This window comes from Aythya marila (assembly GCF_965140915.1).
Source record: "Aythya marila genome assembly, chromosome: 28".
In the NCBI taxonomy this organism is placed as follows: domain Eukaryota; kingdom Metazoa; phylum Chordata; class Aves; order Anseriformes; family Anatidae; genus Aythya; species Aythya marila.
Genome location: NC_139069.1, coordinates 216,408 through 242,802, shown reverse-complemented (window position 1 = coordinate 242,802; position 26,395 = coordinate 216,408). Strand labels below are relative to the sequence as shown.

General features: G+C 62.0%; 3 protein-coding genes across 7 annotated transcripts in view; all 3 read left to right on the top strand.

The window, feature by feature from the left end:
- Positions 1 to 583: 583 nt before the first annotated feature.
- Positions 584 to 11,777, top strand: PRMT5 (protein arginine methyltransferase 5). The gene is made up of 17 exons (XM_082780576.1): positions 584 to 701; positions 788 to 906; positions 1,517 to 1,602; positions 2,194 to 2,328; positions 3,021 to 3,133; positions 3,661 to 3,710; positions 4,438 to 4,601; positions 5,473 to 5,634; positions 6,321 to 6,398; positions 6,496 to 6,554; positions 6,682 to 6,804; positions 7,612 to 7,787; positions 8,437 to 8,546; positions 9,308 to 9,401; positions 10,080 to 10,196; positions 10,790 to 10,854; positions 11,605 to 11,777. The coding sequence occupies exons 1-17, from the start codon at positions 592 to 594 to the stop codon at positions 11,755 to 11,757; spliced, it is 1,914 nt and encodes a 637-aa protein (XP_082636702.1). The 5' UTR covers positions 584 to 591; the 3' UTR covers positions 11,758 to 11,777.
- Positions 11,778 to 13,167: 1,390 nt separating this feature from the next.
- RBM23 (RNA binding motif protein 23) lies at positions 13,168 to 25,836 on the top strand (the record flags this gene model as incomplete). Of its 5 annotated transcripts, none has more annotated exons than XM_082780592.1 (16): positions 13,168 to 13,243; positions 13,644 to 13,742; positions 15,250 to 15,324; positions 16,320 to 16,367; positions 16,486 to 16,547; positions 17,213 to 17,263; positions 17,350 to 17,475; positions 17,570 to 17,623; positions 18,985 to 19,102; positions 20,162 to 20,314; positions 21,624 to 21,761; positions 22,489 to 22,554; positions 23,262 to 23,454; positions 24,132 to 24,221; positions 25,062 to 25,137; positions 25,566 to 25,836. In XM_082780592.1, exons 2-16 carry the CDS (start codon positions 13,707 to 13,709, stop codon positions 25,567 to 25,569), a joined length of 1,290 nt encoding a protein of 429 aa, XP_082636718.1. In that variant the 5' UTR covers positions 13,168 to 13,243; positions 13,644 to 13,706. The 5 variants fall into 5 exon arrangements, with proteins under 5 accessions (XP_082636718.1, XP_082636715.1, XP_082636719.1 ...); XM_082780589.1 differs by having other exon boundaries at positions 17,210 to 17,263; XM_082780590.1 differs by having other exon boundaries at positions 13,185 to 13,243; positions 13,650 to 13,742; positions 17,210 to 17,263.
- A 286-nt stretch (positions 25,837 to 26,122) lies between these two features.
- The window catches only part of MMP14 (matrix metallopeptidase 14), a gene marked incomplete at its 5' end in the record, with an annotated part of 7,817 nt that continues 7,544 nt past the window's right edge, over positions 26,123 to 26,395 (top strand). The window contains 1 exon segment of the mRNA XM_082780406.1: positions 26,123 to 26,164. Within this exon segment, the coding sequence (XP_082636532.1) occupies positions 26,123 to 26,164 (42 nt within the window).

Here is a 26,395-nt window from a genome sequence, read left to right as displayed (position 1 = left end):
ACATCCTCCTCCGCGCAGCGATTGGCTCAGCACCCAATGAGGGCGGGACCTCCCCTCTGTCTCCCTCAGCCATTTGATTGACAGGCGAGGGTGAGCGGCGATTGGCTCACCCGCCAAGGAGGGCGGGACCATTTTTCCCGCCCAACCCCTTGACTGACAAGCGGCTCCGCGCAGCCATTGGCTCGTAGCGCTAGGAGGGCGGGTCCTCCCCTCAGCCTACCTCAGCCATTTGATTGACAGGCGAGGCTGCTCAGCGATTGGTGCACCGGCTTCTAAGGGCGGGACTCATCTTCCCGCCCAACTCCTTGACTGACAGCCGGCTCCGCGCAGCCATTGGCTCAGCACCCAACGAGGGCGGGACCTCCCCTCACACTCCCTCAGCAATTTGATTGACAAGCGAGGCTGCGCTGCGATTGGCTCACAGCCCAATAAGGGCGGGACTCAGCTTCCCGCCCAACCCCTTGACTGACACCCCTCTCCGCTCCCCCATTGGCCGCGGGGGCGGGCTTTGCGCGTTTTCTCCCTCCCCATTGGCCGCGGCGGCGTTGGCGGCCGGAAGCGGCTCCTGAGGCGAGGCGGAGAGGCGGCAAGATGGCGGCGGGCGGCCCGGGGGCTGCGGGCGCCGCTCGGGTGTCGAGCGGGCGGGAGCTGGGCTGCGTGCCCGAGGTGGCGGCGGCGCTGGGGGCCGTGGCCCGGCAGGGGTGAGCGGAGCCTCTAAACCCCTCGGTGGTGACCCTCGGGGTGGGATTTCCGCTGCCCTTTGACCTCTGACCCCTCGGTTTTTTAGGTTCGACTTCCTGGCGGCGCCGCTCTTCCACCCCCGGCACCGCCGCGAGTTCGGGCTCAGCCCCGCCAGGGACAGGCCCGGGCCGCAGACGCGCTCCGACCTGCTGCTCAACGGCAGGGGTGAGCGGGGGGGGGCTATAGGGGGGTTATAGCGGGTCTATAGGGGGTCTTTGTGGGATTTGGGGGGGCCATAGGGGGCCTATGGGGGTGTATTGGGGGTTATATGGGATTTGGGGGGGCTATAGGGTCTGGAGAGAGGACTATGAGGGGATGTAGGGGGCTATAAGGGACGTATGGGGCTCTGTAGGGAATTTGGGGGGGCTAAAGGGGGCTAGAGGGGGCTGTGAGGGGATTTAGAGGGGTGTAGGAGGGGCTATAGGGTATTTAAAGGGGGTATAAGGAGGTTATAAGGAATTTATATGGGGTATAAGGGAGCTATAGGGGATTTGGGGGGGTATAGGGGGGTCTGTAGGGTGTATATAAGGGATTTGGGGGGGCTATGGGGGCTGAGGAGGGGATATGGGGGGTCTGTAGGGGATTTGGGGGGTCTATAGGGGAGCTATAGGGGGTTTAGAGAGGCTATAGGGAGGCTATATGGGGTCTGTATGAGATTTAAGGGGTCTATAGGGGATCTAAAGGGCATATAGGGGATTTGGGGGGCCTATAGGGGGTCTATAGGGTCTTTAGGGCCCCTTTAGGGCCCCTTTAGGACCCCCTTTCTCCCCCCCAGACTGGACGACGCTGATCGTGGGCCGCCTGTCCCCATGGATCCGCCCTGACTCCCCCCTGGAGCACGTGCGCCGCAACTCCGAGGCGGTGAGCGGGACACGCCCCCTCGGCTGCAAGCCACGCCCCTCAGCCGCAAGCCACGCCCACCCCCTGCGAGCAACGCCCACTCTGTACCAAGCCACGCCCCCACCAACCTGACCCCCCCATCACATGGCATTGAGCCTCACAGCCCTCAAAGCCCCGCCCCCAGCATGAAGCCACGCCCCTTTGGCTGAAACCCCACCCCTCGCTAAAGCCACGCCCCCAAGGATGTCCCTACACACCTAAGCCCCGCCCACGTCCATAAACCACGCCCACTTTCTGAACCCCCATTGCTCCAGCTCAGCCCCTCCCACCAACACCCTGCCCCCCGAAGCCCCGCCCATCAGACCACGCCCACCAGACTCCACCCACTTAAGCCACGCCCCCAAAGCATCACCATAAGCCCCTCCCACTCTGACCACGCCCCCTTTAAGCCCCGCCCATCCCCTCCAACCCACCCCAACCCCACTCTTCCACCCCCTGCCCTCCCCCTCAGACCCCTCCCCTCGCCCCACCCCCTCAGTCCCCGCCCCCCGGCGCCCCACCCAGTTAGGCCCCGCCCCCCGGGGCCCCGCCCGGCTAAGCCCCGCCCCCCAGGCCATGCTTCAGGAGCTGGATTTCGGGGCCTACCTGGGGCTGCCGGCCTTCCTGCTGCCCCTGCGCGGCGCCCACAGCCCCAACCTGGCCCGGCTGCTCAGCGCCCACCTGCACAGCGGCCACCACAGCGCCGCCGTGAGCACTGGGGGGCACTGGGATATACTGGGAGGGACTGGGAGGGGGACTGGGGGCACTGGGAGGGGGTTTGGGGGGGGTATGGGGGGATATGGGGGGGTAATACGGGGTTATGGGGGGATATAAGGGGTTATTGGGGGGTTTTGGAGGGATTGGGGTATACTGGGAGGGACTGGGATATACTGGGAGGCACTGGGAGGGACTGGGAGGGGACCAGGGGGCACTGGGAGGGGGTATAGGGTGGGTATGGGGGGGTTATAGGGGGGTTATAAAGGGTTACTGGGGGTCTGGGGGGAATTGGGAGGGAATTGGGGTGTACTGGGAGAGGCTGGGAGATACTGGGAGGGACTGGGGAGCACTGAGAGGGGACTGGGATATACTGGGAGGGGTTATCAGGGGGTTATTGGGGGGCTATAGGGAGTTTTGGGGGAATTGGGGTGTACTGGGAGGTATTGGTAGAGACTGGGTTATACTGGGAGGGACTGGGATATACTGAGAGGGGAAATGGAGGCACTGGGAGGGAAGTGGAGGGCACTGGGAGGGCGCTGGGAGCTACTGGGAGGGGGCTGAGGGGCTCTTGGGAGGCACTGGGATGTACTGGGAGGGCACTGGGCTGTACTGGGAGGGCCGAGGGAGGCGGGGGGGAGCTCTTAGTGGTCCGTACTGGTCCTTACTGGTCTGTACTGGGGCAGTTCTGGGTGCGGGTGCCGCTGGTGGCCCCCGAGGACTCGCGCGATGACGTCATCGAGAACGACCCCGCCGGGGCGGGGGGGGAGGGGGCGGCCGAGGAGCGCACCTGGCACTGGTGGGCACTGGGATATACTGGGAGGGACTGGGATATACTGGGAGGGGACTGGGAGGGGGCTGGGGGGCAATGGGAGGGACTGGGGGGGGAAATGGGGGAACTGGGAGCCACTGGGATGTACTGGGAGGGGACTGGGGTGGACTGGGAGGGTTTTGGGGTGAAAAATGGGGATTTGGGGGCAAAATGGGGGTTTTGGGGGGAAAATGGGGATTTTTGGGGGGAAAAAGTGAGATTTTGGGGTTAAAAGGGGGGATTTGGGGATGAAAGAGGTCTCAAAAAAGGAAATTTGGGGTCAAAAGGAGGGATTTGGGATCAAAAGGGGGGATTTGGGGGTCGAGAGGGGGATTTTTGGGTCAAAAAGTGGCATTTTGGGTCAAATCCGTGAACTCAGGGGTAAGAAGGAGGATTTTGGGATAGAACCATGGGATTTTGGGGCCCGAGGGAGCTCGTTGGGGCGAGAAGAGGAGGTTTTGGGGTTGGGCGGGGCCCCGTTTTGGGGCTAAAAGCGGGGATTTTGGGTCCGGCAGGTGGCACAACTTCCGCACCCTCTGCGACTACAACAAGCGGGTGGGCGTTGGTGAGTGGGGGCGGGGCCTGGAGGGGGCGGGGCCTCACCGGGTGAGGGCGGGGCTTCACGAGGGGGCGTGGTCTCGCGAAGGGGGCATGGCCCAACTGTTGGGTCACTGTGGGGGACCCATAGGGGGGTGTCAAGGGGGGTGGGGCTAAACCGGGGGGGCGTGGCCTTATAGAAGGGGTGTGGTCTAACCCTAAGGGGTGTGGCCTAAGCGAAGGGGCGTGGTCTCACAAAGGGGGTGTGGCCTAACCCTTGGCATGGATCACATAGGAGAGAACCATGGGGGGTGTCAAAGGGGGGGGCGTGGCTTAGCCTACTGGGCGTGGCCTAACCCTAAGGGGCGTGGCTTCACGAAGGGGGTGTGGCATAAACGAGGGGGCGTGGTTTCATGAAGGGGGCGTGGCCTAACCCTTGGATTACCTAGGGAACCATAGGGGGGTGTCAAGGGGGGTGGGGACAAAACCGAGGGGGCGTGGCTTTATAAACGGGGTGTGGCCTAACCACAGGGGGCGTGGCTTCGCGAAGGGGGCGTGTCCCGTCCCAGGGGGCGTGGCCTCAATGAGGGGGCGTGGCCTAAGCCTTGGCACAGGTCACAGAGGGGAACCACAGGTGGGTGTCCAGGGGGGGTGGGGCTAAACCAGGGGGGCGTGGCTTTATAAAAGGGGCGTGGCCTCTCGGAGGGGGCGTGGCCTCCCCGAGGGGGCGTGTCCTGACCGTCCCCGCCCCCCAGCGCTGGAGGTGGGCCCGGACCTGCCGTCGGGGGCGGCGCTGGAGCGCTGGCTGGGGGAGCCCCTGCGGGCGGCCCTGCTGCCCACCAGCCTCTTCCTCACCAACAAGAGGGGCTTCCCCGTCCTGTCCCGCCCACACCAGCGCCTGCTCGGCCGCCTGCTCAAGGTTTGGGGCGAAAAATGGCGATTTTGGGGCTTTGGGGGGTGTTATAGGGCCGGTATGGGGGGGTTATATGGGGTTATAAGGGGGTTATGGGGGGTTAATTGGGGTTATTTGGGGTCCTGGGGGGGCTTCCCTGTCCTCTCCTGCCCACACCAGCGCCTGCTCGGCCGCCTGCTCAAGGTTTGGGGCCAAAAACGGCGATTTTGGGGCTTTGGGGGGTGTTATAGGGCCGGTATGGGGGGGTTATATGGGGTTATAAGGGGGTTATGGGGGGTTAATTGGGGTTATTTGGGGTCCTGGGGGGGCTTCCCTGTCCTCTCCTGCCCACACCAGCGCCTGCTCGGCCGCCTGCTCAAGGTTTGGGGTGAAAAATGACAATTTTGGGGCTTTGGGGGGGTTATAGGGTTGGTATGGGGGGGTTATATGGGGTTATAGGGGGGTTATGGGGGGTTAATTGGGGTTATTTGGGGTCCTGGGGGGGCTTCCCCGTCCTCTCCCGCCCCCACCAGCGCCTGCTCGGCCGCCTGCTCAAGGTTTGGGGTGAAAAACGGCAATTTTGGGGCTTTGGGGGGCGGTATGGGGGGGTTATAGGGAGTTAATTGGGGTTATATGGGGTCATGGGGGAGGTTTTGGGGTACAATGGGGGGTTCTGGGGTGGTTGTGGGGCTGGGAGGGGGGTCGTGGGGCAGTTATGGGGCTGGGAGAGAACCTGTGGGTCCCGGCCCCAGATCTATGGGGCAGCCCATGGCTCTATGGGGCACAATAAGACATCTATGGGTCCCCATCTCAGCTCTACGGGGCAGGCTGTGGGTCTGTGGGTCCCATTATGGGCTCTGTGGGTCCGGCCGTGGGTCTGACCCCCCCCGCCCCCCAGCTGGAGGTGCAGGTGGTGCTGTGGGGCGCCCCCCACCACGGGGGGAAGCCGCTGGGCGCGTACCTGCAGTACCTGGAGCACCTGGGGCAGAGCCGCCCCCCCCCCTCCGCCTACGAGCTCTTCGCACGCGGCTACGAGGACTACCTCCAGTCCCCCCTGCAGGTGGGCGGGGCCACGGGGAGGGGGCGGGGCTAAAGGGGAGGGGGAGGGGCTAAAGGGAAAGGGGAGGGGTTAAGGGAAGGGGTGGGGGTCATGGGGAGGGGTGGAGGTGGGGGGAAGATGGAAGGGGTAGGGAGGGGAAAGGGGGCGTGGTTTGGGAAAATGGGCGTGGTTTGGTCGAAAGGGGCGTGGTTTGGTCAAAGGGGGTGTGGCTAGTAAAAGGGGGAGTGGCTAATGCAAAAAGGGGAAGGGTTGGGGGAGGGAGGGGGTGGGTGGGGATGGAAGGGAGGGGAAAGGGGGCGTGGTTTGGGAAAAGGGGTGTGGTTTGATGGAAGGGGGCGTGGCTAAATGCAAAAGGCGTGGTGAAGTCAAGGGGGGCGTGGCTAACACAAAGTAGGTGTGGCTAACCCTAAAAGGGGAAGGGGGAGGGAAGGGAGGGGGTAGGAGTAGATGGGAGAGAAGAGAAAGGGTCAAAGGGGGCGTGGTTTGGTTAAGGGGGCGTGGCTGGTATAGGGGTGTGGCTTAGAGTGGGCAGGGCCTTGGTGGGCGGGACCTGATAGGGGCTGTAGGCAGGAAATCAATGGGGAACGGGGGGAGGGAGGTGTGGTTTAGCAAGGGGGCGTGGCCGCCGAGGGGGCGTGGCTTTGTGCTAAGTGGGCGTGTCCCTCGCTGACCCCGCCCCCCGGCAGCCCCTGATGGACAACCTGGAGTCGCAGACCTACGAGGTGTTCGAGAAGGACCCAATCAAATACTCCCAGTACCAGCAGGTGGGCGGGGCCTGGAGCCTGGGGGGCGGGGCTTCGCACACAGGGGGCGTGGCCACGCGTCATCACGCCCCCTAATTGGCCACGCCCCCTTTCCTAGGCTATCTATAAGTGCCTGCTGGACCGCGTGCCCGAGGAGGAGAAGGACACCAACGTGCAGTGAGTGCCCCATGGGGGGGTGGGGTGGCTGTGGGGCTCTATGGGGCACTATGGGGAGCTGTGGGGTATCTATGGGGTGGCTGTGGGGTCCCTATGGGGTCTCAGTGGGTCGCCCCCCATCTCACAGGGTGGTGCTGGTGCTGGGCGCGGGGCGGGGTCCCCTGGTGAACGCCACCCTGCGGGCAGCGCGCCAGGCGGCTCGGAGAGTGCGCGTCTACGCCGTGGAGAAGAACCCCAACGCCGTCGTCACGTGAGCGACCCACAGCGACCCCATAGGGACCCCATAACCGCCCCATAGGGACCCCGTAACCACCCCATAACCGCCCCATAAACATCCTGTAGCTGCCCCATAGAGACCCCATAGCGACCCCATAACCACCCCATAGACACCCCATAACTGCCCCATAACCATCCCATAATAATCCTATAGTGACCCCATAACCGCCCCATAACTGCCCCATAGAGACCCCGCACCGCACCATAAGCCAGCCTGTAGCCCCGCCCCTTCCCCCGTGGCCCCGCCCCTTGCCCCATAGCCCCGCCCCCAGCCCTGCCCACAACCCTGTGGCCCCACCCCTTACCCCATGGCCCCTCCCTCATATTCCCTGACTCCATAACCCCACTCCCTTTCCCCCATAGCCCCCTCCCACCACCCCATAGCCCCTCCCACTGCCCCCTAGCCCCGCCCCTGACCCTGCCCCTTCCCCTGTAGCCCCTCCCCTTCCCCATAGCCCATTCCTGCCCCTTATAACCCCACTCCCTTCCCCCATAGCCCCCTCCCATCACCCCATAGCCCCTCCCCCTTCCATGTAGCCCCTCCCAGGGCCCCGCCCACCACCCCAATAGCCCCGCCCACTACCCCGTGGCCCCTCCCTCTCCTCCATAGCCCCTCCCCTATAACCCCTTCCCTTACCCCATAACCCCACTCCCTTCCCCTAAAGCCCCCTCCCACAGCCCCATAGCCCCTCCCCTTCCCCCCTAGCCCCTCCCCCGGCCCCGCCCCCTCCCCGTGGCCCCTCCCCCGGCCCCGCCCCCGACCCCGCCCCCTTGTTCCCAGGCTGGAGAGCTGGCAGTACGAGGAGTGGGGGGCGCAGGTGACGGTGGTGCCGCGGGACATGCGCGAGTGGCGGGCGCCCGAGGCCGCCGACCTGCTGGTGTCCGAGCTGCTCGGCTCCTTCGGGGACAACGAGCTGTCCCCAGAGTGCCTGGACGGCGCCCAGCCCTGCCTCAAAGGTGGGCTATGGGGTTTGGGGGAAATATCAGCGGGTTTGGGGTCACTGGGGTCAATAGGGACAGGTTTGGGGGCAATAGGGGCAGGTTTGGGGTCAGTAGGGACGGGTTTGGGGTGTTGGGATCCACAACGAGCTGTCCCCAGAGTGCCTGGACGGCGCACAGCCCTGCCTCAAAGGTGGGGGGACAGGGTTTGGGGGAAATATCAGCGGGTTTGGGGTCAGGGGGGTCAATGGGAATGGGTTTGGGGGCAATAGGAAAGGGTTTGGGGTCACTGGGGTCAATGCGAATGGGTTTGGGGTCAATAGGGGCGGGTTTGGGATCAATAGGAGCAGGTTTGGGGTCAATGGGGATGGGTTTGGGATCAATAGGAATGGGTTTTGAGGTGTTGGGGTCAATGGGGTCAATAAGGGTGGGTTTTGGGGTCAGTGGGGATGGGTTTTGGGCGTTTGGGGGTCAATAGGGGCGGGTTTGGGGTCAATAGGAAAGGGTTTGGGGTCAATGGGGATGGGTTTGGGGTCAATAGGCCAGGATTCGGGATTTTGGGTCTATAGTGACAGGATTTGGGAGTTTCGGGGCCGTTTCGTTCAGAGGCTGTTTGTGGGGTGCGGGTGTGCGTTTTGGGGCGTAACGGCGTGTTTTTGGGGCTCAGAGGGGGGCGTGAGCATCCCCTGCTCCTACACCTCCTTCCTGGCCCCGCTGTCCTCCTCCAAGCTCTACAACGAGGTGCGCGCCTGCCGAGAGCGCGACCGCGACCCCGAGGTGAGGGGATTGGGGGATTTGGGGGGATTTGGGGTCATTTGGGGTCTTTGGAGGGGATTTGGGGTCATTTGGGGTCTTGGGGAGCTCATTTGGGGGGTCTTCGGGGGGGTATTTGGGGGCTTTGGGGGCTTTTGGGGGGGCTTTGTAGGGTCTTGGGGTGGTCATGGGGGTCTTTGGGGTCTTTGGGAGGGATTTGGGGTCGTTTGGGGGATTTGGGGGGTCTTGGGGTGGTCCTGGGGGTCATTTGGGGGGGATTTGGGGTCATTTGGGGTCTTATGGGGGGGGATTTGGGGTCTTGGGTTGGCCATGAGGGGTCATTTGGGGTCTTTGGGGGGGATTTGGGGTCTTTTGGGGGTTTTGGGGGGGGTTTGTAGGGTCTTGGGGTGGTCCTGGGGGTCTTTGGGGTCTTATGGGGGGCCAATTGGGGTCATTTGGGGTCTTTGGGGGAGGATTTGGGGTCTTTGAGGCTCATTTGGGGTCTTGGGTTGGCCATGGGGGTCTTTGGGGTCTTTCTGGGGTCTTTGAGGGATCTTGGGAGGGGATTTGGGGTCTTTTGGGGGGAATTCGGGGTTTTTGGGGTCTTGCGTTGGCCATGGGGGGTCTTGGGCATCTTGGGGGGGGGTTTGGGGTCTTTTGGGCCTTTTGGGGTCTTTTGGGGGTCTTGGGGTCCTGGGGGGGCGTTTGGGGTTTTGTGTCGGGGGCGGGGTGTGGGCGTGGTCCTGGTGACGTCACGGTGACGTCAGGCCTGGCCCCGCCCCCAGGCGCAGTTCGAGATGCCGTACGTGGTGCGGCTGCACAACTTCCACCAGCTGGCCCCGCCCCAGCCCTGCTTCTCCTTCCGGCACCCCAAGACAGGTAGGGGGCGGGGCCGCGGGGGGACACGCCCACGGAGGGGCGGGGCCTCCCGGACCACGCCCACAACTGGGCGGGGCCTCGGGGAGAGACGAGCAGCGAGGTGGCGCGATGAGCTCCCATCACCTCGGCCCCTCCCCCTTTTATATCAAAGGGGCGGGGCCTCTGGGGACACGCCCACCAAGTAGGCGGGGCCTCTTACACCACGCCCACAATTGGGTGGGACCTCCTAGGCCACGCCCACAGCTGGGCGGGGTCTTGGGGAGAGACGCGCAACGAGGTGGTGCAATGCCCTACATTGGCTCCTCCCCCTTTTATATAAAGAGGGGCGGGGCCTCATAGTGGGAGGGGCCTCGTAGGCCTAGCCCACGAGTGGGCGGGGTCTCATAGACCACGCCCACAACTGGGCGGGGCCTTGGGGGGAGATGCCCTACTGCCGCCCTACCTTGGCTCCTCCCCCTTTTATATTAAAAGGGGCGTGGTCTTGAGGAAGGGGGCGTGGCCTATGGTTGACCACGCCCACAAATGGGCGGGGCCTTGGAAAGGGTCAACAAGGCAATGCAACGCGCTCCAACCACGCGGCACCGCCCGACCTTGGCTCCTCCCCCTTCTATACAAAAAGGGCGGGGCTTAGGGGAAAGGGGCGTGGTCTATAGGTGACCACGCCCCCTCCCGGCTCAGACCCCGCCCAGGACAACAGCCGGTACGTGCGGCTGGCGTTCCGCGTGGAGGTGAACACCGTCCTGCACGGCTTCGCCGGCTACTTCGAGACCACGCTCTACGGGGACATCACCCTCAGTGAGGGGGCGGGGCCTAAGGGGGCGGGGCTAAAGGGGGAGGGGCTAAAGGGGGCGGCGTCTCGGGGGGCGGGGACTAAGGGGGCGGGGGCTAGAGGAGGTGGAGATGGAGGGTCTTGGTCAATTGGGTCAATGGTGGAGGGTTGGGTTGGGGTCAAGGGGGCGGGGCTTAAAGGGGGAGGGGCTTAAAGGGATGGGGTTCTAGGGGGAGGAGCTTAAGAGGGTGTGGTCTCAGTGGGCGGGGACTAAAGGGGTGGGGTGTAAAGGGGTGGGGCTTGAGGGTCATCAATGGTCAATGGGGTGAATGGAGTGGGTTGGGGTTGGGGACAAGGGGGCGGGGCTTAAAGGGGGAGGGGCTTAAAGGGGTGTGGTTCAAGGGAAAGGAGCTTAAGAGGGTGGAGTCTCGGGGGCGGGGACTAAAGGGGCGGGGTGTAAAGGGGGTGGGGCTTGAGGGTGATTGATGGTCATTGGGGTGAATAGGGATGGGCTGGGTTGGGGTCAAGGGGAGGGGCTTAAATGGGTGGGGCTAAAGGGGGCGGGGCTTGAAGGGGTGTGTCCCCAGGGGGGCGGGGCCTAACGGGGCGTGTCCCGCAGGTATCCGCCCCGAGACGCACTCCCCGGGGATGTTCTCCTGGTTCCCCATCTTCTTCCCCATCAAGGTGAGGGGCGGGGCTCCCAGTGCTCCCAGTACACACCAGTACCCCCCCAGTCTCCAGGCAGCCATCTTGGCTTGACCCCCTTGAGCTCCGCCCCCTCATGGCGGCCATCTTGGGTGGGCAGCCATCTTGTTGACCCCCACTGGGCTCCCCATGATGGCGGCCATCTTGTGTTGATCCCTAACGTCTTGGCGGCCATCTTGGCTCAATCCCATTGGCTTCCCCATGATGGCGGCCATCTTGGGTTGACCCCATTGGCCTCCCCAAGCAGTCAGCCATCTTGTGTTGATCCCTAGCATCTTGGCAGCCATCTTGGCTCAAGCCCACAGGGCTCCCCATGATGGCGGCCATCTTGTGTTGACCCCCAAAGTGACAGCGGCCATCTTGGCTCAACCCCATTGGGCTCCCCAACAGGTCGGCCATCTTGGGTTGACCCCCAACATCTTGGCGGCCATCTTGGCTCAACCCCACGGGGCTCCCCATGATGACGGCCATCTTGTGTTGACCCCCAGGGTGATGGTGGCCATCTTGGGTTGACCCCAAACGTCTTGGCAGCCATCTTGGGTTGACCCCATTGGCCTCCCCAAGCAGTCAGCCATCTTGTGTTGATCCCTAGCATCTTGGCAGCCATCTTGGCTCAACCCCACGGGGCTCCCCATGATGGCGGCCATCTTGCGCTGACCCCCAGCGCCCCCCCCACGCTACCGGCCACCCCGGGCCCCCCCCGTAACCCCCTCCCCTCTCTCCCCGCAGCAACCCCTGGCGGTGCGGGCGGGCGAGGAGGTGGCGGTGGCCTTCTGGCGCTGCGCCACCCCCAAGAAGGTTTGGTACGAGTGGGCCGTCACCGCGCCCGCCTGCTCCGCCCTGCACAACCCCACCGGCCGCTCCTACACCATCGGCCTCTGAGCTCAATAAAGCGCCCTCCAACGCACAAACACGCCTCCCGGCGGCCATCTTGGGGCGGCGGCCATCTTGGGGCAGCGGGGCGGCCATCTTGGGAGGGGGGCAGGCGTCTTTTTGGGGGGGTTTAAGTGGGATTTGGGGGGATTTTGGGGCTGTTTTCGACACTGGGAGGGGTTTTGGGTGGGGGGAAGCAGCCATTTTGGGAGGGGGCGGCCATCTTGGGAGCAAGGCGGCCATCTTGGGAGGGGATCAGGCGTCTTTTTGGGGGGGTTTAAGTGGGGTTTATGGGGATTTTGGGACTGTTTTCGACACTGGGAGGTTTATGGGGGTATTTGGAGGGGTTTTGGGTGGGGGGAAGCAGCCATCTTGGAGCGGCGGCCATCTTGGGAGCAAGGCGGCCATCTTGGGAGGGGGGCAGCCATCTTGTGGGGGGCTTTTGGGGGGATTTTAAGTGGGATTTGGGGGGATTTTGGGTCTGTTTTTAACACGGGGGGGATTATAAGGGACAATTGGATGGGTTTTGGTTGGGGGGAAGCGGGAGGGGGCAGCGGACATCTTGGGAGGGCGGCAGCCATCTTGTGGAGGGTTTTTGGGGAAATTTTAAAGTGGGATTTTGTGGGATTTGGGGGTATTTTGGGAGTATTTTAAAAATTGGGAGGTTATTAGGGGTTGTTGTGGGGTTTTGGGTCCTCTTGGAGGGGTTTTGGGTGGGAGGGGGCATCGGCCATCTTCTGGGGGGCTTTTTGGGGAGGTTTTAAGGGGGATTTGGGGGTATTTTGGGACTGTTTTCGACACTGGGGGGTTAAAAGGGGTATTTCGGGGGTTTATAAGGGATAATTGAGGTGGTTTTGGGTGGGGGGAAGCGGGAGGGGGCGGCGGCCATCTTGGGAGGGGGGCGTCCGCCTTGTGGGGGGCTTTTTATGCGTTTTATTTTATTTTTTAAGGGATTTGTGGGGTTTTGGGGCCTGTTTTCAACACTGGGGGGGTCACCAGGACGTATTGGGGGGGGGGGAGGCCATTTTGCCCCCCCCCGAGCCGCCGCCATGTTGCTCAGGCTTCACCCGGGCCGACCAGGCCGCGTCTCCATGGCAACAGCGCGCCCGTAGGGGCGGGGGCGCGGTCTCCATAGCAACAGCGCGCGGGGCGGGGCCTCCGCGACGTCACGGGGAGGGGCGGGGCTCCATCCCCATAGCAACCGCGCCCCGGTATGGGCGGGGCCGCGTCTCCATAGCAACCGCGCCGGCCCTCCCTCCCCTTTCAACCCCGGGCCAATCGGCGGCGCCGATGCTTCACCCCGCCCCTTCGTGGACCCGCAGCCAATCGCAGAGCGGCGGGGCGGCTCCGGGAACCAATGGGCGCGCGGCGTGGGCGGGGCCGGGGCCGCGCCTGCGCGGCGCGGAGGGGGCGGGGGGAAGGTTCTGGAGGCCGCCGCCATCTTAGCGCCGCGTCCCGGCCGCCGCCGCCGCCGCCGCCAGCCGGGAGGGGCCCGGTGAGGGGAGGGGGGGGCGGCCGTGACGTCACGGGGCGTGACGTCACCCGGCGTGACGTCACGGCCCGGGGGGAGGCGAGGCGAGGGGTTGGGGGGGAGGAGGGGGCCCGGAGGCGGTGAGGGGGGGGGGAGCGCGGTGCGCATGCGCGGGGGGAGGGGTTAAAGGGAGGGGGTGTGGCTTCGGGTGGGCGGGGCTTGGAGGGGCGGGGATTAAAGGGGGCGGGGCCTCGCGGCCGGGCCCTGGAGGGGAGGGGGAGGGGGGAGGAGGGGGCACGGCCCTAAGGGGGGGGGTGGGTGTTTGAGGGGGCGTGACGTCACTACCGGGCGGCGTGACGTCACGGCGCGGGGCGTGACGTCACGGGAGGGGGGGGCGGTCCGTGTGACGTCACTTCCCGTGCAGGAGGAGGAGGAGGAGGGAGCCGTGGTTGGGGGGAGAGCCCCCCCCCAGGCAGCGGGCGGGGGGATGGAGGCGGGGGGCTCGAACCCGCCGCCCGACGCGGTGAGTGTGACGTCACGGGAGGGGGCGGGGCGGGTGACGTCACCGGTGACGTCAGGGGGTGGGGGCGGGGGGTGGGAGGGGTTTGGGGGGGGTTATGGGGGCGCTATGGGGGGTGATGGGGTGGGGTCAGGGGGGGTCAGGGGGTCACCGGGGGGTCACGGGGTCACTTGGGGTCACGGGGGGGTCGTGGGGTCAAAGGTTATGGGGGGTGAGGGGGGGCTGGGGATGTTTTGGGGGCGTTTTGGAGGATTTGGGGCCTGGTGTGGGTCTGTTTTGGGTCTGATTTGGTCTTTTTGGGGTCATTTCGGGGACGTTTTGGGGTTTTGTGGCTGTTACGGGGTCGTTTTGGGGCCATTTTGGGGTTTTTGGGGCCTGTTTTGGGGTGATTTTATGTCCCCCTTTTGGTTCTCTTTCGGGGCCTGTTTTGGGGTTTTTGGCATCGTTACGGGGCCGTTTTTGGGTTTCAGAGGAGTTTTGGGTCCGTTTGGGTGCATTTTGGCGTTGTGGGCCTGTTTTGGGGTCACTTTATGTCCATTTTGGAGCTCTTTTGGGTCCATTTTGATATTTTTGGGGTCGTTACGGGTCCATTTTTGTGTTTGGGGGTGGTTTGGGGCCTGTTTTGTCTCTTTTTGGGCCCATTTTGTGGTTTTCAGTCTGTTTTGGGGTCATTTCATGTCTGTTTGGGGTCCATTTCAGGTCTGTTTTAGGTCTATTTGGGGGCTTTTGGGGTCATTATGGGGTTATTTGGGGTCATTTGAGGGTTTTGGGTCTATTTTGGGGTCATTTTATGGTCGTTTTGGGGCCATTTGGGGTCTGTTTTGGGTCCGTTTTAGGGCCATTTTGTGGGGTTTTGGGGTCATTCCATGTCCATTTTTGTTTTTTTGGGGGCGTTTTTGGGCCGGTTTTAGTTCTTTTTGCATCCATTTTGGGGGTTTGGGATCATTTTGGGGCCGTTTTATGTCCATTTTGGGTCCATTTTGGGTCCGTTTTGGGTCTATTTTGGGTACGTTTTGGGGCCATTTTATGTCAGTTTTGGGTCCGATTTGGGGCTATTCTGGGTCGGTTTGGGGTCAATTTTGTGAGGTTTTCAGGTCATTCTGGGTCCATTATTGTTTTTTGGGCTGTTTTTGGGGCTGTTTGGGTTCATTTTGGGTCCATTTTGAGCTTTTTAGGGGTTATTATGGAGCCATTTTGGGGCCATTTTATGTCCGTTTCGGGGGTATTTTGGGTCGATTTTGGGTCAATTTTGTGTGATTTTCAGGTCATTCTGTGTCCGTTTTTGTTTTTGGGGCTGGCTTTGGGGCCGCTCGGGTTCATTTTGGGTCCATTTGGGGCTTTTTAGGGGTTATTGTGGAGCTATTCTGGGTACGTTTTGGGGCTATTTTGGGTCTGTTTTTAGTCAATTTTGTGGGATTTTCGGGTCATTCCGGGTCCGTTGTTGGTTTTTGGGCTGTTTTTGGGGCTGTTTGGGTTAATTTTGGGTCCGTTTCGGGTTTTTTTGGGCCAGACGGACGCCATGACGTCGGACGACTTCGACATCGTCATCGAGGCCATGCTGGAGGCACCCTACAAGAAGGAGGAGGTGGGCGGGGCTTAGGGGAGGGGGCGGGGGCTTCTGCGGGGTGGGCGGGGCCTGGGAGGGGTGGGTGGGGCTAGAGGTGGGAGGGGGCGGGGCTTAAGGTGGGAGGGGGCGGGGCTTGGGGGCACCTGAAGGGGATTTTGGGGGTAAATGAAGGGTTTTTGGGGGCGGTTTTAAAGGGTTTTGGGGGGATTTAAGGGGTTTTGGGGGCGTTTTAGGGTTTTTAGGGTTGTTTAAGGGGATTTTGGGGGCACTTAAGGGGTTTGAGGATCACTTAAAGGGGTTTTGGGGGCGTTGAAGGGGATTTTGGGGTCATTTCAGGGGCTTTAGGGTCACTTTAAAGGTTTTGGGGTTATTTAAGGGGCTTTGGGGTCGTTTTAGGGGCCTTAGGGTCATCTAAAGGGGTTCAGGGGTCAAGGTAAGGGTTTTGGGAGTGATTAAGGGGATTTTGGGGTTATTTCAGGGATTTTAGAGTCATTTAAAGGGGCTTTGGGGTCGTTTAATGGGATTTTGGGGTCATTTTATGGGGTTCTGGGGTCATCTAAAGGGGGTTTAAGGTCACTTGAAGGGGTTTAGGGATCCCTAAAGAGGTTTTAGGGGCATTTAATGGGATTTCAGGATCCTTAAACGGGTTTTGGGGTTATTTTAGGGATTTTAGGGTCAGCTTAAGGGGTTTTGGGGTCACTTGAAGGGGGTTTAGGATCCTTAAAGGGATTTTGGGGTCATTTCAGGGGTTTTAGGGTCACTTGAAGAGGTCTTGGGGTCATTTAGAGGAGTTTTGGGGTTCCTGACAGGGTTTTGGGGTCACCTAAAGGGGTTTTAGGAGCACTTTAAGGGGTTTCGGGGGTCTTTAAATAGTTTCGGGTTATCTTAAAGGGGTTTTGGGGCCATTTAAAGGAATTTGGGGACTTTTAAAGGGGTTTGGGGATCCCTAAAGGGGTTTTGGGGCCGTTTCTGGGCTTTTGGGGTCTGCCCCTGACGCCCCCTCCTTGTTCCAGGCCCAGCCCGGCCCCTCCAAGCCGCCGACGGAGCCCCCCCCCCCGCAGGTGAGGCCGCTTTTGGGGTGAAAAAAGGCAATTTTGGGTCCGGGAGGGGGGAATTTGGGGGGATTTGGGGGAAATTTGGGGCATTTTGGGGTAAATCTGGGGGATTTTGGCCCCGCAGCCGCCGGCGGAGGAGCAGAGCAAAGAGACGAAGAAGGAGAGCGGCGGCAGCAGCAGCAGCAGGTGAGCTTTTGGGGCGAAAAACGGTGATTTTGGGGCCGCTGAGGTCCTTCAGGGGGTTTCAAAGGGGTTTGGGGAGGAATTTGGGGATTTTGGGGGGAAAAATGGAGATTTTGGGGGTGACAAGGGATAATGCGGATGTATTAAAGGGTTTGGGGTGGGTTTAAGGCGTTTGGGGATGATTTTTGGGAGAAAAAATGGGGATTTGGGGGCCAATAAGGGTTTATGGGAAGGCAGTGGAGGTTTTGGGGTGGATTTAAGGGATTTTGGGGGTAATTTGAGGGGCAAAAATGGGGATTTCGGGGTCACTAAAGGGTTATGGGTAAATACTGAGGGGGTTGAGAGGAATTTTAGGGATTTTGAGGGTAATTTGGGGGAAAAAAGGGTGATTTTGGGGTCAGTAAGGGGTTATGGGAAGGTATTGGAGGTTTTGGGGTGGGTTTAAGGGATTTTGGGGTAATTTGGGGGGCAAAAATGGGGATTTTGAGGTCACTAAGGGGTTATGGGTAGGTGTTGGGAGTTTTGGGGCAGATTTTGGGGTGAAAACTGCGGGTTTTGGGGCCGATAACGAGCCCGGGAGCTTCCAGAGAGAGACAGGGAGGATTTGGGGCGAAAAAGGCGGATTTTGGGGCCCGCCTCTTAGCGTTTTTTCCCCCCATAACCAGCAGCCGGAAGAAGCGGAGCCGCAGCCGGAGCCGGAGCCGCGACCACAGACACAGGTGAGGGCTTTTTGGGGCCAAACCCGGCTCTTTCGGCTTCCCCGCGCCCTCCGTTGCCGTTTTGGGGCTAAAAACCCCCAAATCAGTCGCAGCCGGGACCGGGACCGGCGCCGCCGATCCCGCAGCCGCGACCGCCGCAGCCGCCACCGGTCCCGCAGCCGCGAGCGCCGCCGATCCCGCAGCCGTGAGCGCCGGCGCGACGAGCGATCCCGGTACCCCATTTCCCCTTTTTTCACCCCAAAATAGCCGTTTCTAAATATCTCGGCCCTTTTTTAACCGATTCGGTCGTTTTCGGCCCCGTTTCAGCCGCCGCTTCGGGCACAGCAAGAGCCCGCTCTACCGGGAGAAGAGCCCCGTGCGGTGAGCCCCGGGACTGGGAGGGATTTTGGGGGGAATTCGGGGGATTTTGGTGTCCTTAGGGGGTTTTGGGGGATTTTTGGGGGTTTTCAGGGGGATTTGGGGGATTTTGGGGGGGATTTGGGGGATTTTGGGGTCATTGGGGAGACTTGGCGGAATATAAGGGGGTACAGAGGAGGATTTGGGGGATTTTGGGGGAAATTTGAGGGATTTTGGGTGGGATTTGGGGCGTTTGGGGGGATTTTTGAGGGTTTTATAGGGGATTTTGGGGGTTTCCTGGGGGATTTGGGTTTTTTATAGGGAATTTGGGTTTTTTATAGGGGATTTAGGGTTTTTATAGGGGATATGGGGTGGTTATGGGGTATTTGGTGTCTTAGAGGGGATTTTGGGGGTTTTATAGGAGATTTTGGGCATTCTATAGGGGATTTTGTGGGTTTCATAGGGGATTCTTGGGGTTTTTATAGGGAATTTGGGGTTTTTATAGCAGATATGGGGGTTTGTGGGGGATATGGGGTGGTTATGGGGTATTTGGGGTCTTATAGAGGATTTTTGAGGTCTTACAGAGGATTTTGGGGGTTTCATAGGGGATTTGGGGGTTTTTATAGAGGATTTGGGGGTTTGTGGGGGATATGGGGTGGTTATGGGGTATTTGGGGTCTTAGAGGGGATTATTTGAGGTCTTATAGGGAATTTTGGAGGTTTTATAGGGGATTTGGCGAGTTTTATACAGGATCTAGGGTTTTTATAGGGGATATGGGGTGGTTATGGGGTTTCACAAGGGATTTTTTTGGGTTTTATAGGGGATTTGGGAGGTTTTATAGGGGATTTGGGGGGGTTATAGGGGATTTGGGGGGGTTATAGGGGATTTGGGGGGGTTGTAGGGGACGTGCTTTGCTTATGCGGTATTTGGGGTCTTGTAGGCGATGTGGGGGTTTTATGGGGGATTTTGGGGGGTTTTCTAGGGGATTTTGGGTATTTCATAGGTGATTTAGGATTTTTATATGGGATACAGGGTGGTTAGGGGATATTTGGGGCCTTATAGGGGATTTGGGGTTTTTATAGGGGATTGGGGGATAGGGGGGGATAGAAGGGCTTTTTGGGGTCCTGGGGGGCTCTGTGGGATTTGGGGGCGTCCTGGGGGTCTCTGTGGGATCTGGGGGGGTTATGGGGGTGTTATGGGATGCCATGGGGCCTTATAGGGGATTTGGGGTTTTATAGGGGATGTGAGGATATGGGGGGGATAGGGAGGCTCTGGGGGGCTCTGTGGGGCTCTGAGGGATCTGGGGGTGCTCTGTGGGGTCTGTGTGGGGTCTGTGGGTGCTGTGGGGGGGCCGTGGGGCCTTATGGGGTGCCCCGACCCCGCAGGGAGCCGCTGGGCAGCCTGAGCCCCGAGGAGCGCGACGCGCGCACGGTGTTCTGCATGCAGCTGGCGGCGCGCATCCGGCCCCGAGACCTCGAGGATTTCTTCTCCGCCGTCGGAAAGGTGCCACGGGGCCCCGTGGGGTCACTGGGACACTCATGGGGTCACCGGGACACTTATGGGGTCACCAGGACACTCACGGGGTCACCGGGACACTTATAGGGTCAGGAACACCCTTATGGGGCCATAAAAACCCTTATGGGGTCACTGGGACCCTTATGGGGTCAGGAACGCCCTTATGGGGTCATAAATACCCTTATGGGGCCATAAAAACCCTTATGGGGTCACTGGGACACTTATGGGGCCAGGAACGCCCTTATGGGGCCAGGAACACCCTTATGGGGTCATAAATACCTTTATGGGGCCAGAAAGACCCTTACGGGGCCATAAATACCCTTATGGGGTCAGGAACACTCTTACAGGGTTACTGGGACACTCATGGGGTCACTGGGACACTTATAGGGTCACCAGGACACTTATGGGGTCAGGAGCACCCTTACAGGGCCATAAATACCCTTATGGGGTCAGGAACTTTCTTATGGGGCCATAAAGACCCTTATGGGGTCAGAAGCACCCTTATGGGGTCAGGAATGGCCTTATGGGGTCACTGGGACCCTTACGGGGCCATAAACGCCTTTATGGGGCCATTAAAACTCCTATAGGGTCACTAAAACCCTTATGGGGCCATTAAAACCCTTACAGGGACCCCCGTAAGTCCCCCAGGACCCTTTTAGCCCCCCCAAGACCCTTTTAGGACCCCCATAAGTCCCCCAGGACCCCCACAAGCCCCCCCAAACCCCTTATAGGACCCCTTAAAACCCTGATAGGGCCCCCAAACCCCTTATAGGGCCCCCTGTAAGCCCCCCCAGATCCTTTTAGGCCCCCCAGGACCCCCATAAGACCCCCCCAGGCCCCCCCAACCCCTTTTAGGGCCCCCCCTCCCCTTATAGGGCCGCCGCCCCCTTTATAGGATTTCCCCTCCCGCGCCCCCCCCGCCGCCCCTACCCCCCCGCCCCGCCCCTCGGGAGGTGGCCACGCCCCTCGGGGCTCGACCACGCCCCTCGGGGGCTCGACCACGCCCGTCGGGCCTGGCCCCGCCCCCTGAGGAGGCCCCGCCCCCAGGTGCGGGACGTGCGCATCATCTCGGACCGCAACTCGCGGCGCTCCAAGGGCATCGCCTACGTCGAGTTCTGCGACATCCAATCGGTGCCGCTGGCCATCGGGCTCACCGGGCAGCGCCTGCTGGGCGTCCCCATCATCGTCCAGGCCTCCCAGGTAGGGGGCGGGGCCTCCGGGGGGCGGGGCCTCGCGTGGGCGGGGCCTGGGACGCGATTGGAGGAGGTTGGGTGAGGTTGGAAGGGTCAACGTTGGCCAACGGTCTTCGAAGCATGGCCTCCATGGTCTCCCTCCTGTGATCTTGGACTTCCTTTGAGTGGGAGGGGTCTAAAAGGGGCGTGGCCTAAAAGGGGAGGGGCTTAGAGAAAAGGGGCGGGGTCTAGAAGGGGATTGGTGGAGGTTGGAAGGGTCAACGTTGGCCAACGACCTTCAAGACGCGGTCTCCGTGGTCTCCCTCTTGTGATTTTGGACTTCCTGGTAGTGGGCGGGGTCTAAAGGGGGCGTGGCCTAATGTGGGTGGGCCTTGGGGAAAGTGGGCGTGGTCTAGGAGGGGATTGGAGGAGGTTGGGCGGGGTCAACATTGGCCAACGGTCTTCGAGACGTGCCCTCGTTGAGGTTCCTGGCATCGTTTTTGACTTCCAGGGAGTGGGAGGGGCTTAAAAGGGGCGTGGTCTAAAAGGGGAGGGGCTTAGGGAAAAGGGGCGGGGTCTAGGAGGGGATTGGGGGAGGTGGTGTGGGGTTGGGAAGGTCCTGGAAGGGTTGGGAGGGTCCTGGAAGAGACAAGAGTTGAGTTGGGAAGGTCCTGGAAGGGGAAGGAGGGATTTTAAGGGGATTTGGGGGATTTGGGAAGGTCCTGGAAGGGTCACGAGGGGGTTGGGAGGGTCCTGGAAGGGGAAGGAGAATTTTTAAGGGGATTTTTGGGGGTTGGGAAGGTCCTGGAAGGGATGAGAAGGTCTTAGAGATGATGGGAAGGTCCTGCAAGGGCTAAGTCCTGGAAGGGATGGGAAGGTTCTAGAAGAGTTGAGAAGGTCCTGGAAGGGGTAGGATGACGTTGAAGGCTTTTGGGAAGGTCCTGGAAGGGGTAAGAAGTTCTTAGAATCTTTGGGAAGGTCCTGGAAGGGGAAGGAGAATTTTTAAGGGGGTTTTTGGGGGGGTTGGGAAGGTCCTGGAAGGGATGAGAAGGTCCTAGAAGAGTTGAGAAGGTCCTGGAAGGGGTAAGAAGATTTTAGAAATTTTGGGAAGGTCCTGGAAGGGGAAGGAGAATTTTTAAGGGGATTTTTGGGGGATTTGGGAAGGTCCTGGAAGGGTTACAAAGCCCCCGGAGGCTCAGGGACAGGCCCTGGAAGGTCAATAAAAATCCCGAAAATCTCCGAGGCGAGGCGGGGGCTCGTCCCCGCCCCCGGGGGGGCGTTCCTGAGGCGTCCCCGCCCCCGGGGGGCGTTCCCTGAGCTGTCCCCGCCCCCCGCAGGCGGAGAAGAACCGGCTGGCGGCCATGGCCAACAACCTGCAGAAGGGCAGCGGCGGCCCCATGCGGCTCTACGTGGGCGCCCTGCACTGCAACATCACCAAGGAGATGCTCAGGGGCATCTTCGAGCCCTTCGGGAAGGTGGGCGGGGCCAAGGGGGTGGGCGGGGCCTGGGGGGGCGGGGACAAAGGGTGGGAGGGGTTAGAGGGGGTGGGAGGGGGCGGATAGGGGGTGGGGGTGGGTGGGGGTAGGGGTGGAAAGGGGTGGGAGTAAAGGGGTGGGCGGGGCTTAAAGGGGGTGGGAGGGGCTTAGAGGGGTGGGCGGAGCCTAAAAGTGGGCGGGGCTAAAGGGTGGGAGGGGTTAGAGGGGGTGGGAGGGGCGAAATAGGGGGTGGGAGTAGATGGGGGTAGGGGTGGAAAGGGGTGGGAATAAAGGGGTGGGAGGGGCTTAAAAGGAGTGGGAGGGACTTAGAGGGGTGGGTGGGGCTTGGGGAAATAGGGAGGGGCCTAAGGGTGGGCGGGGCTAAAGGGTGGGAGGGGTTAAAGGGGTGGGAGGGGGCGGATAGGGGGTAGAGGTAGGGGGTGGGTGGGAAGAAGGGGTGGGAATAAAGGGGTGGGAGGGGCTTAAAGGGAGTGGGAGGGGCTTCGGGTGGGCGTGGTTAATTGGTGGGAGGGGCTATAAGGAAGTGGGAGGGGCCAAAAGGGTTGGAGGGGCTAAAGGGGGTGGTTGGGGCATGGGGGTGAATGGGGTTGGGGGCGGGGCTATGGGGGGGGGGCGTGGACACATCGGGGGCGTGGCCTCAGGCGGGAGGGGTTTCTGGTGGGCGTGGCGTCTGTCGGACCCGCCCCCTGCCCCTCCCTCCCCCCAGATTGACAGCATCGTGCTGGTGAGAGACCCCGACACCGGGCAGTCCAAGGGATACGGCTTCATCACCGTGCGTCCCAGCCCCAAATCCCCCTAATCCCGCCCTAATCCCGCTCTAATCCCTCATAATCCCGCCCTAATCCCGCCCTAATCCCGCCCTAATCGCGCCCTAATCCCGCCCTAATCCCCTATAATCCCGCCCTAATCCCCCCCATAACCCCCCTAATACCCCCCAAATCCCCTCTAATATCCTCTAATCTCCCCTATAACTCCCCTAATCCCCTCTAATCCCCCCTAATCCCCCTAATCCCGCAGTTCGCCGAGGCCGAGTGTGCCCGCCGCGCCCTGGAGCAGCCCCACACATCTCCCCAGCCCCATAACTGCCCCTAATCCCCCCTAATCCCGCCCTAATCCTGCTCATAACCCCCCATAATCCCCCCTAATCCCTGTAATCCCTGTAATCCCGCAGTTCGCCGAGGCCGAGTGCGCCCGCCGTGCCCTGGAGCAGCCCCACACATCTCCCCAGCCCCTAATCCCGCCCATAACCCCCCTAATCCCGCCCTAATCCCGCCCATAACCCCCCATAATCCCCCCTAATCCCTGTAATCCCGTTAATCCCGCAGTTCGCCGAGGCCGAGTGCGCCCGCCGCGCCCTGGAGCAGCCCCACACATCTCCCCAGCCCCTAATCCCGCCCATAACCCCCCTAATCCCGCCCTAATCCCGCCCATAACCCCCCATAATCCCCCCTAATCCCTGTAATCCCGTTAATCCCGCAGTTCGCCGAGGCCGAGTGCGCCCGCCGCGCCCTGGAGCAGCTGAACGGCTTCGAGCTGGCGGGCCGGGCGATGCGCGTGGGGCAGGTGAGCGAGCGCCCCGACGGCTCGGCCGACGTCGCCTTCCCCGAGGGCAGCGACGAGCCCGAGCTGGGGGCCGGGGGGCGCCTGCAGCTCATGGCCAAGCTGGCAGAAGGTGGGTGGGGAAGGGGGGGGCGTTATATGGGGTTGGGGGGGGAGATTAATGGGGTTATAGGGAGGTTAGGGGGGATTAATGGGGCTTGGGGGGGGTTATAAGGGGTTATGGGGGGGGTTATATGGGGTTATGGGGGGAATATAGGGGGGTTATATGGGGTTGGGGGGGGATTAATGGGGTTATAGGGGGGTTATAGGGGGTTGGGGGGGATTAATGGGGTTAGGGGGGGATATGAGGGGGTTATGGGGGGGTTATGGGGGGATATGGGGGATTTATAGGGGGTTTAATGAGGTTATGGGGGGTTTATAGGGGGATTGGGGGGGAATATGGGGGTTATATGGGGGTTATGGGGTTATATGGGGGGGTTATGGGGGGTTTAATGGGGTTGGGGGGGGTTACATGGGGTTATATGAGGTTAAAGGGGGTTATGGGGGGGTTTATAGGGGGGCTATGGGGAGATATGGGGGGTTTAATGGGGTTATGGGGGGGTTATGGGGCTGGGAGAGGTCCGGGGTGCCACTGACGTTTCTGTGTCCCCCATTTTCCCCATTTTTCCCCCATTTCCCCCCCCATTTTCCCCCCATTTTCCCCCTTTTCCCCCCCTTACCCCCCATTTCTCCCTCCATTTCCCCGTTTTTTTCCCCCATTTTTCCCATTTTCCCCCCTTTTTCCCCCAGGCTCGGGGCTGCAGCTGCCCAGCACGGCCCAGGCCCTGCAGCTCAACGGGGCCCTGCCCCTGGGCGCCCTCAACCCCGCCGCCCTCACCGGTACGGGGCGGGGGGCTCTATGGGGCGGGGGGGGTCCCTATGGGGTGGGGGGGTCCCTATGGGGCCGCTATGGGGCTGGGGGGGGATCTATGGGGCTGGGGGGGTCCCTATGGGGCTGGGGGGTCCCTATGTGGGGTTGGATGGGGGCAATGTGTGGGGTTGGGGGGTGATCTATGGGGCTGGGGGGGGTCCCTATGGGGCTGGGGGGTCCCTATGGGGCCTCTATGGGGCTGGGGGTGTCGCTATGAGGCACAGGGGCTCCCTATAAAGGGGGTCCCAATGGGGTTGGGGTCTTCCTATGGGGCTGGGGTTGGATCTATGGGGCCAGGGGGCTCCCTATGGGGCCGCTGTGGGGCTGGGGGGTCACTATGGGGCAGGAGGAGTCCCTATAAAGGGGGTCCCAATGGGGTCGGGGTCTTCCTATGGGGCTGGGGGGGATCTATGGGTCCGGGGGGGCTCCCTATGGGGCCACTATGGGGCTGGGGGGTCCTTATGGGGCCACTGTGGGGCTGGAGGGGGGCTCTATGGGGCACAGGGGGGTCCCTATAAAGGGGGTTCCAATGGGTTCGGGGTCTTCCTATGGGGCTGGGGGGGTCCCTATGGGGCTGGGGGACTCCCTATGGGGCCGCTATGGGGCTGGGGGTGGATCTATGGGGCTGGGGGGGGTCCCCATAAAGGGGGGTCTCTATGGGGTCCCAATGGGGTCGTGCCCTTCCTATGGGTCCGGGGGGGGCTCTATGGGGCCGGGGGGGGCTCTATGGGTCCGGGGGGCTCCCTGTGGGTCCGGGGGGTCCCCTCTGTGGGGCTGCCCCCCAAGTGCCCCCCCTTTTCCCCCCCCAGCCCTGAGCCCGGCGCTGAACCTGGCCTCGCAGACGCTGAGCCTGCAGCTCTCGGGGCTCTTCACCCCTCAGACCATGTAGGGGGCGGGGCCTCGGGGGGCGGGGCCTGAGGGGGAGGGGCTTAGGGAGGGGGCGTGGTTTGGGGGAGGGGTTGTGAAAGGGGAGGGGGGGAAGGCCTGGGAGGTAGGGAGGGGGCGTGGCCTGTGGGGGGGCAGGGCTTGAGGGAGGGGGAGGGGCGTGGGGGTGTTAAAGGGGTGGAGCCTGTGGTGGGCGGGGCTTGGAGTGGGCGGGGCTTAAGGGGAGGGGGTGGCTTAAAGTAAGGGGATGGGCTTTAGAGGAAAGGGGCGGGGTTTAAAGGAAAGGGGCGGGGTTTAAAGGGAAGGGGCGGGGTTTACAGGGAAGGGGGTGGGGTTTAGAGGAAAGGGGGTGGGGTTTAAGGGGAGTGGGCGGGGTTTGGAGGGAGGGGGCGTGGCCTAACGCTGCTCTCTCTCCCCCCCCCCTGCAGGTAACGAAGCCCCGCCCCCTGCCCGCCGCCTGGCCCCGCCCCCCCGCGGGGAAAAGGGGGCGGGGCCCGGGCGGCAGGGGGGAGGGGCCGGCGCTGGCCCCGCCCCCTTCTCTCCTCCCCCTCCTTCCCTCCTCCCCCCTCCCCTTTTCCCTTTTCCCCCTTTTTTTCCCCAAATCGGGATTTTTTTTGTTCTGTTTTTTTTCTTTTTTTTCTGTTTTTTTTTTTTTTTCTTTTTTCGGACTCGGAATAATAAAAAAGCCACAAAAACGCCGCCAGGCCCCGCCCACTGCCTCGTTGTCGCGCCGCGGGGGGCGGGGCTTCGCCCCCACAAGCCCCGCCCCCTTTTGCCGTTGCCCCTTTAAGATCGGGGGGGTGGACCCCCCCATTCACGCCATTGCCCCTTTAAGGCGGGGAATCGCCGCTTTAAGAGCTGGCCCCGCCCTCCCCGCCCCGCCGCTTATAGCGGAAACGCCAAATATGGGGAAAGGGGGCGGGGCCCACCGCCTTCGGTCTTAAAGGGGCGATGCCTCCAGTGCCAACCCGCTCTTAAAAGGGCGATGCCACCCCCGGGTGGGGCCCACAGGCCGGTTCTTAAAGGGGCAACGCCCATTTGGGGCCGGGGCCCCCCCGAATCCCCCCCCCGGGACCCCAAAAAGCCCCGAAACGGCCCCAAAACCTCCCCCCTCCTCCCCCCTCCTTCCCGGCGTCTTCCCGCGCGCCTCCGCTCTTCCTGTGGGATGCGATGACGTCACCGTGACGTCACCGGGCGCTGACTCAGCGGGGGGGGGGAAGGGGGGGGGGAGGGGGGGGAGGGGAAGCGCATCCGGACC

What these genes read in the sequence shown, in the direction of transcription:
- PRMT5 (XM_082780576.1), top strand. Translation starts at nt 592, where the DNA reads ATGGCGGCGGGCGGCCCGGGGGCTGCGGGCGCCGCTCGGGTGTCGAGC. An exon ending in CAACAAGCGGGTGGGCGTTG is followed by an intron (nt 3,711 to 4,437) that starts GTGAGTGGGGGC and finishes CCCGCCCCCCAG; the next exon opens with CGCTGGAGGTGGGCCCGGAC. An exon ending in AGCGCGACCGCGACCCCGAG is followed by an intron (nt 8,547 to 9,307) that starts GTGAGGGGATTG and finishes CCCCGCCCCCAG; the next exon opens with GCGCAGTTCGAGATGCCGTA.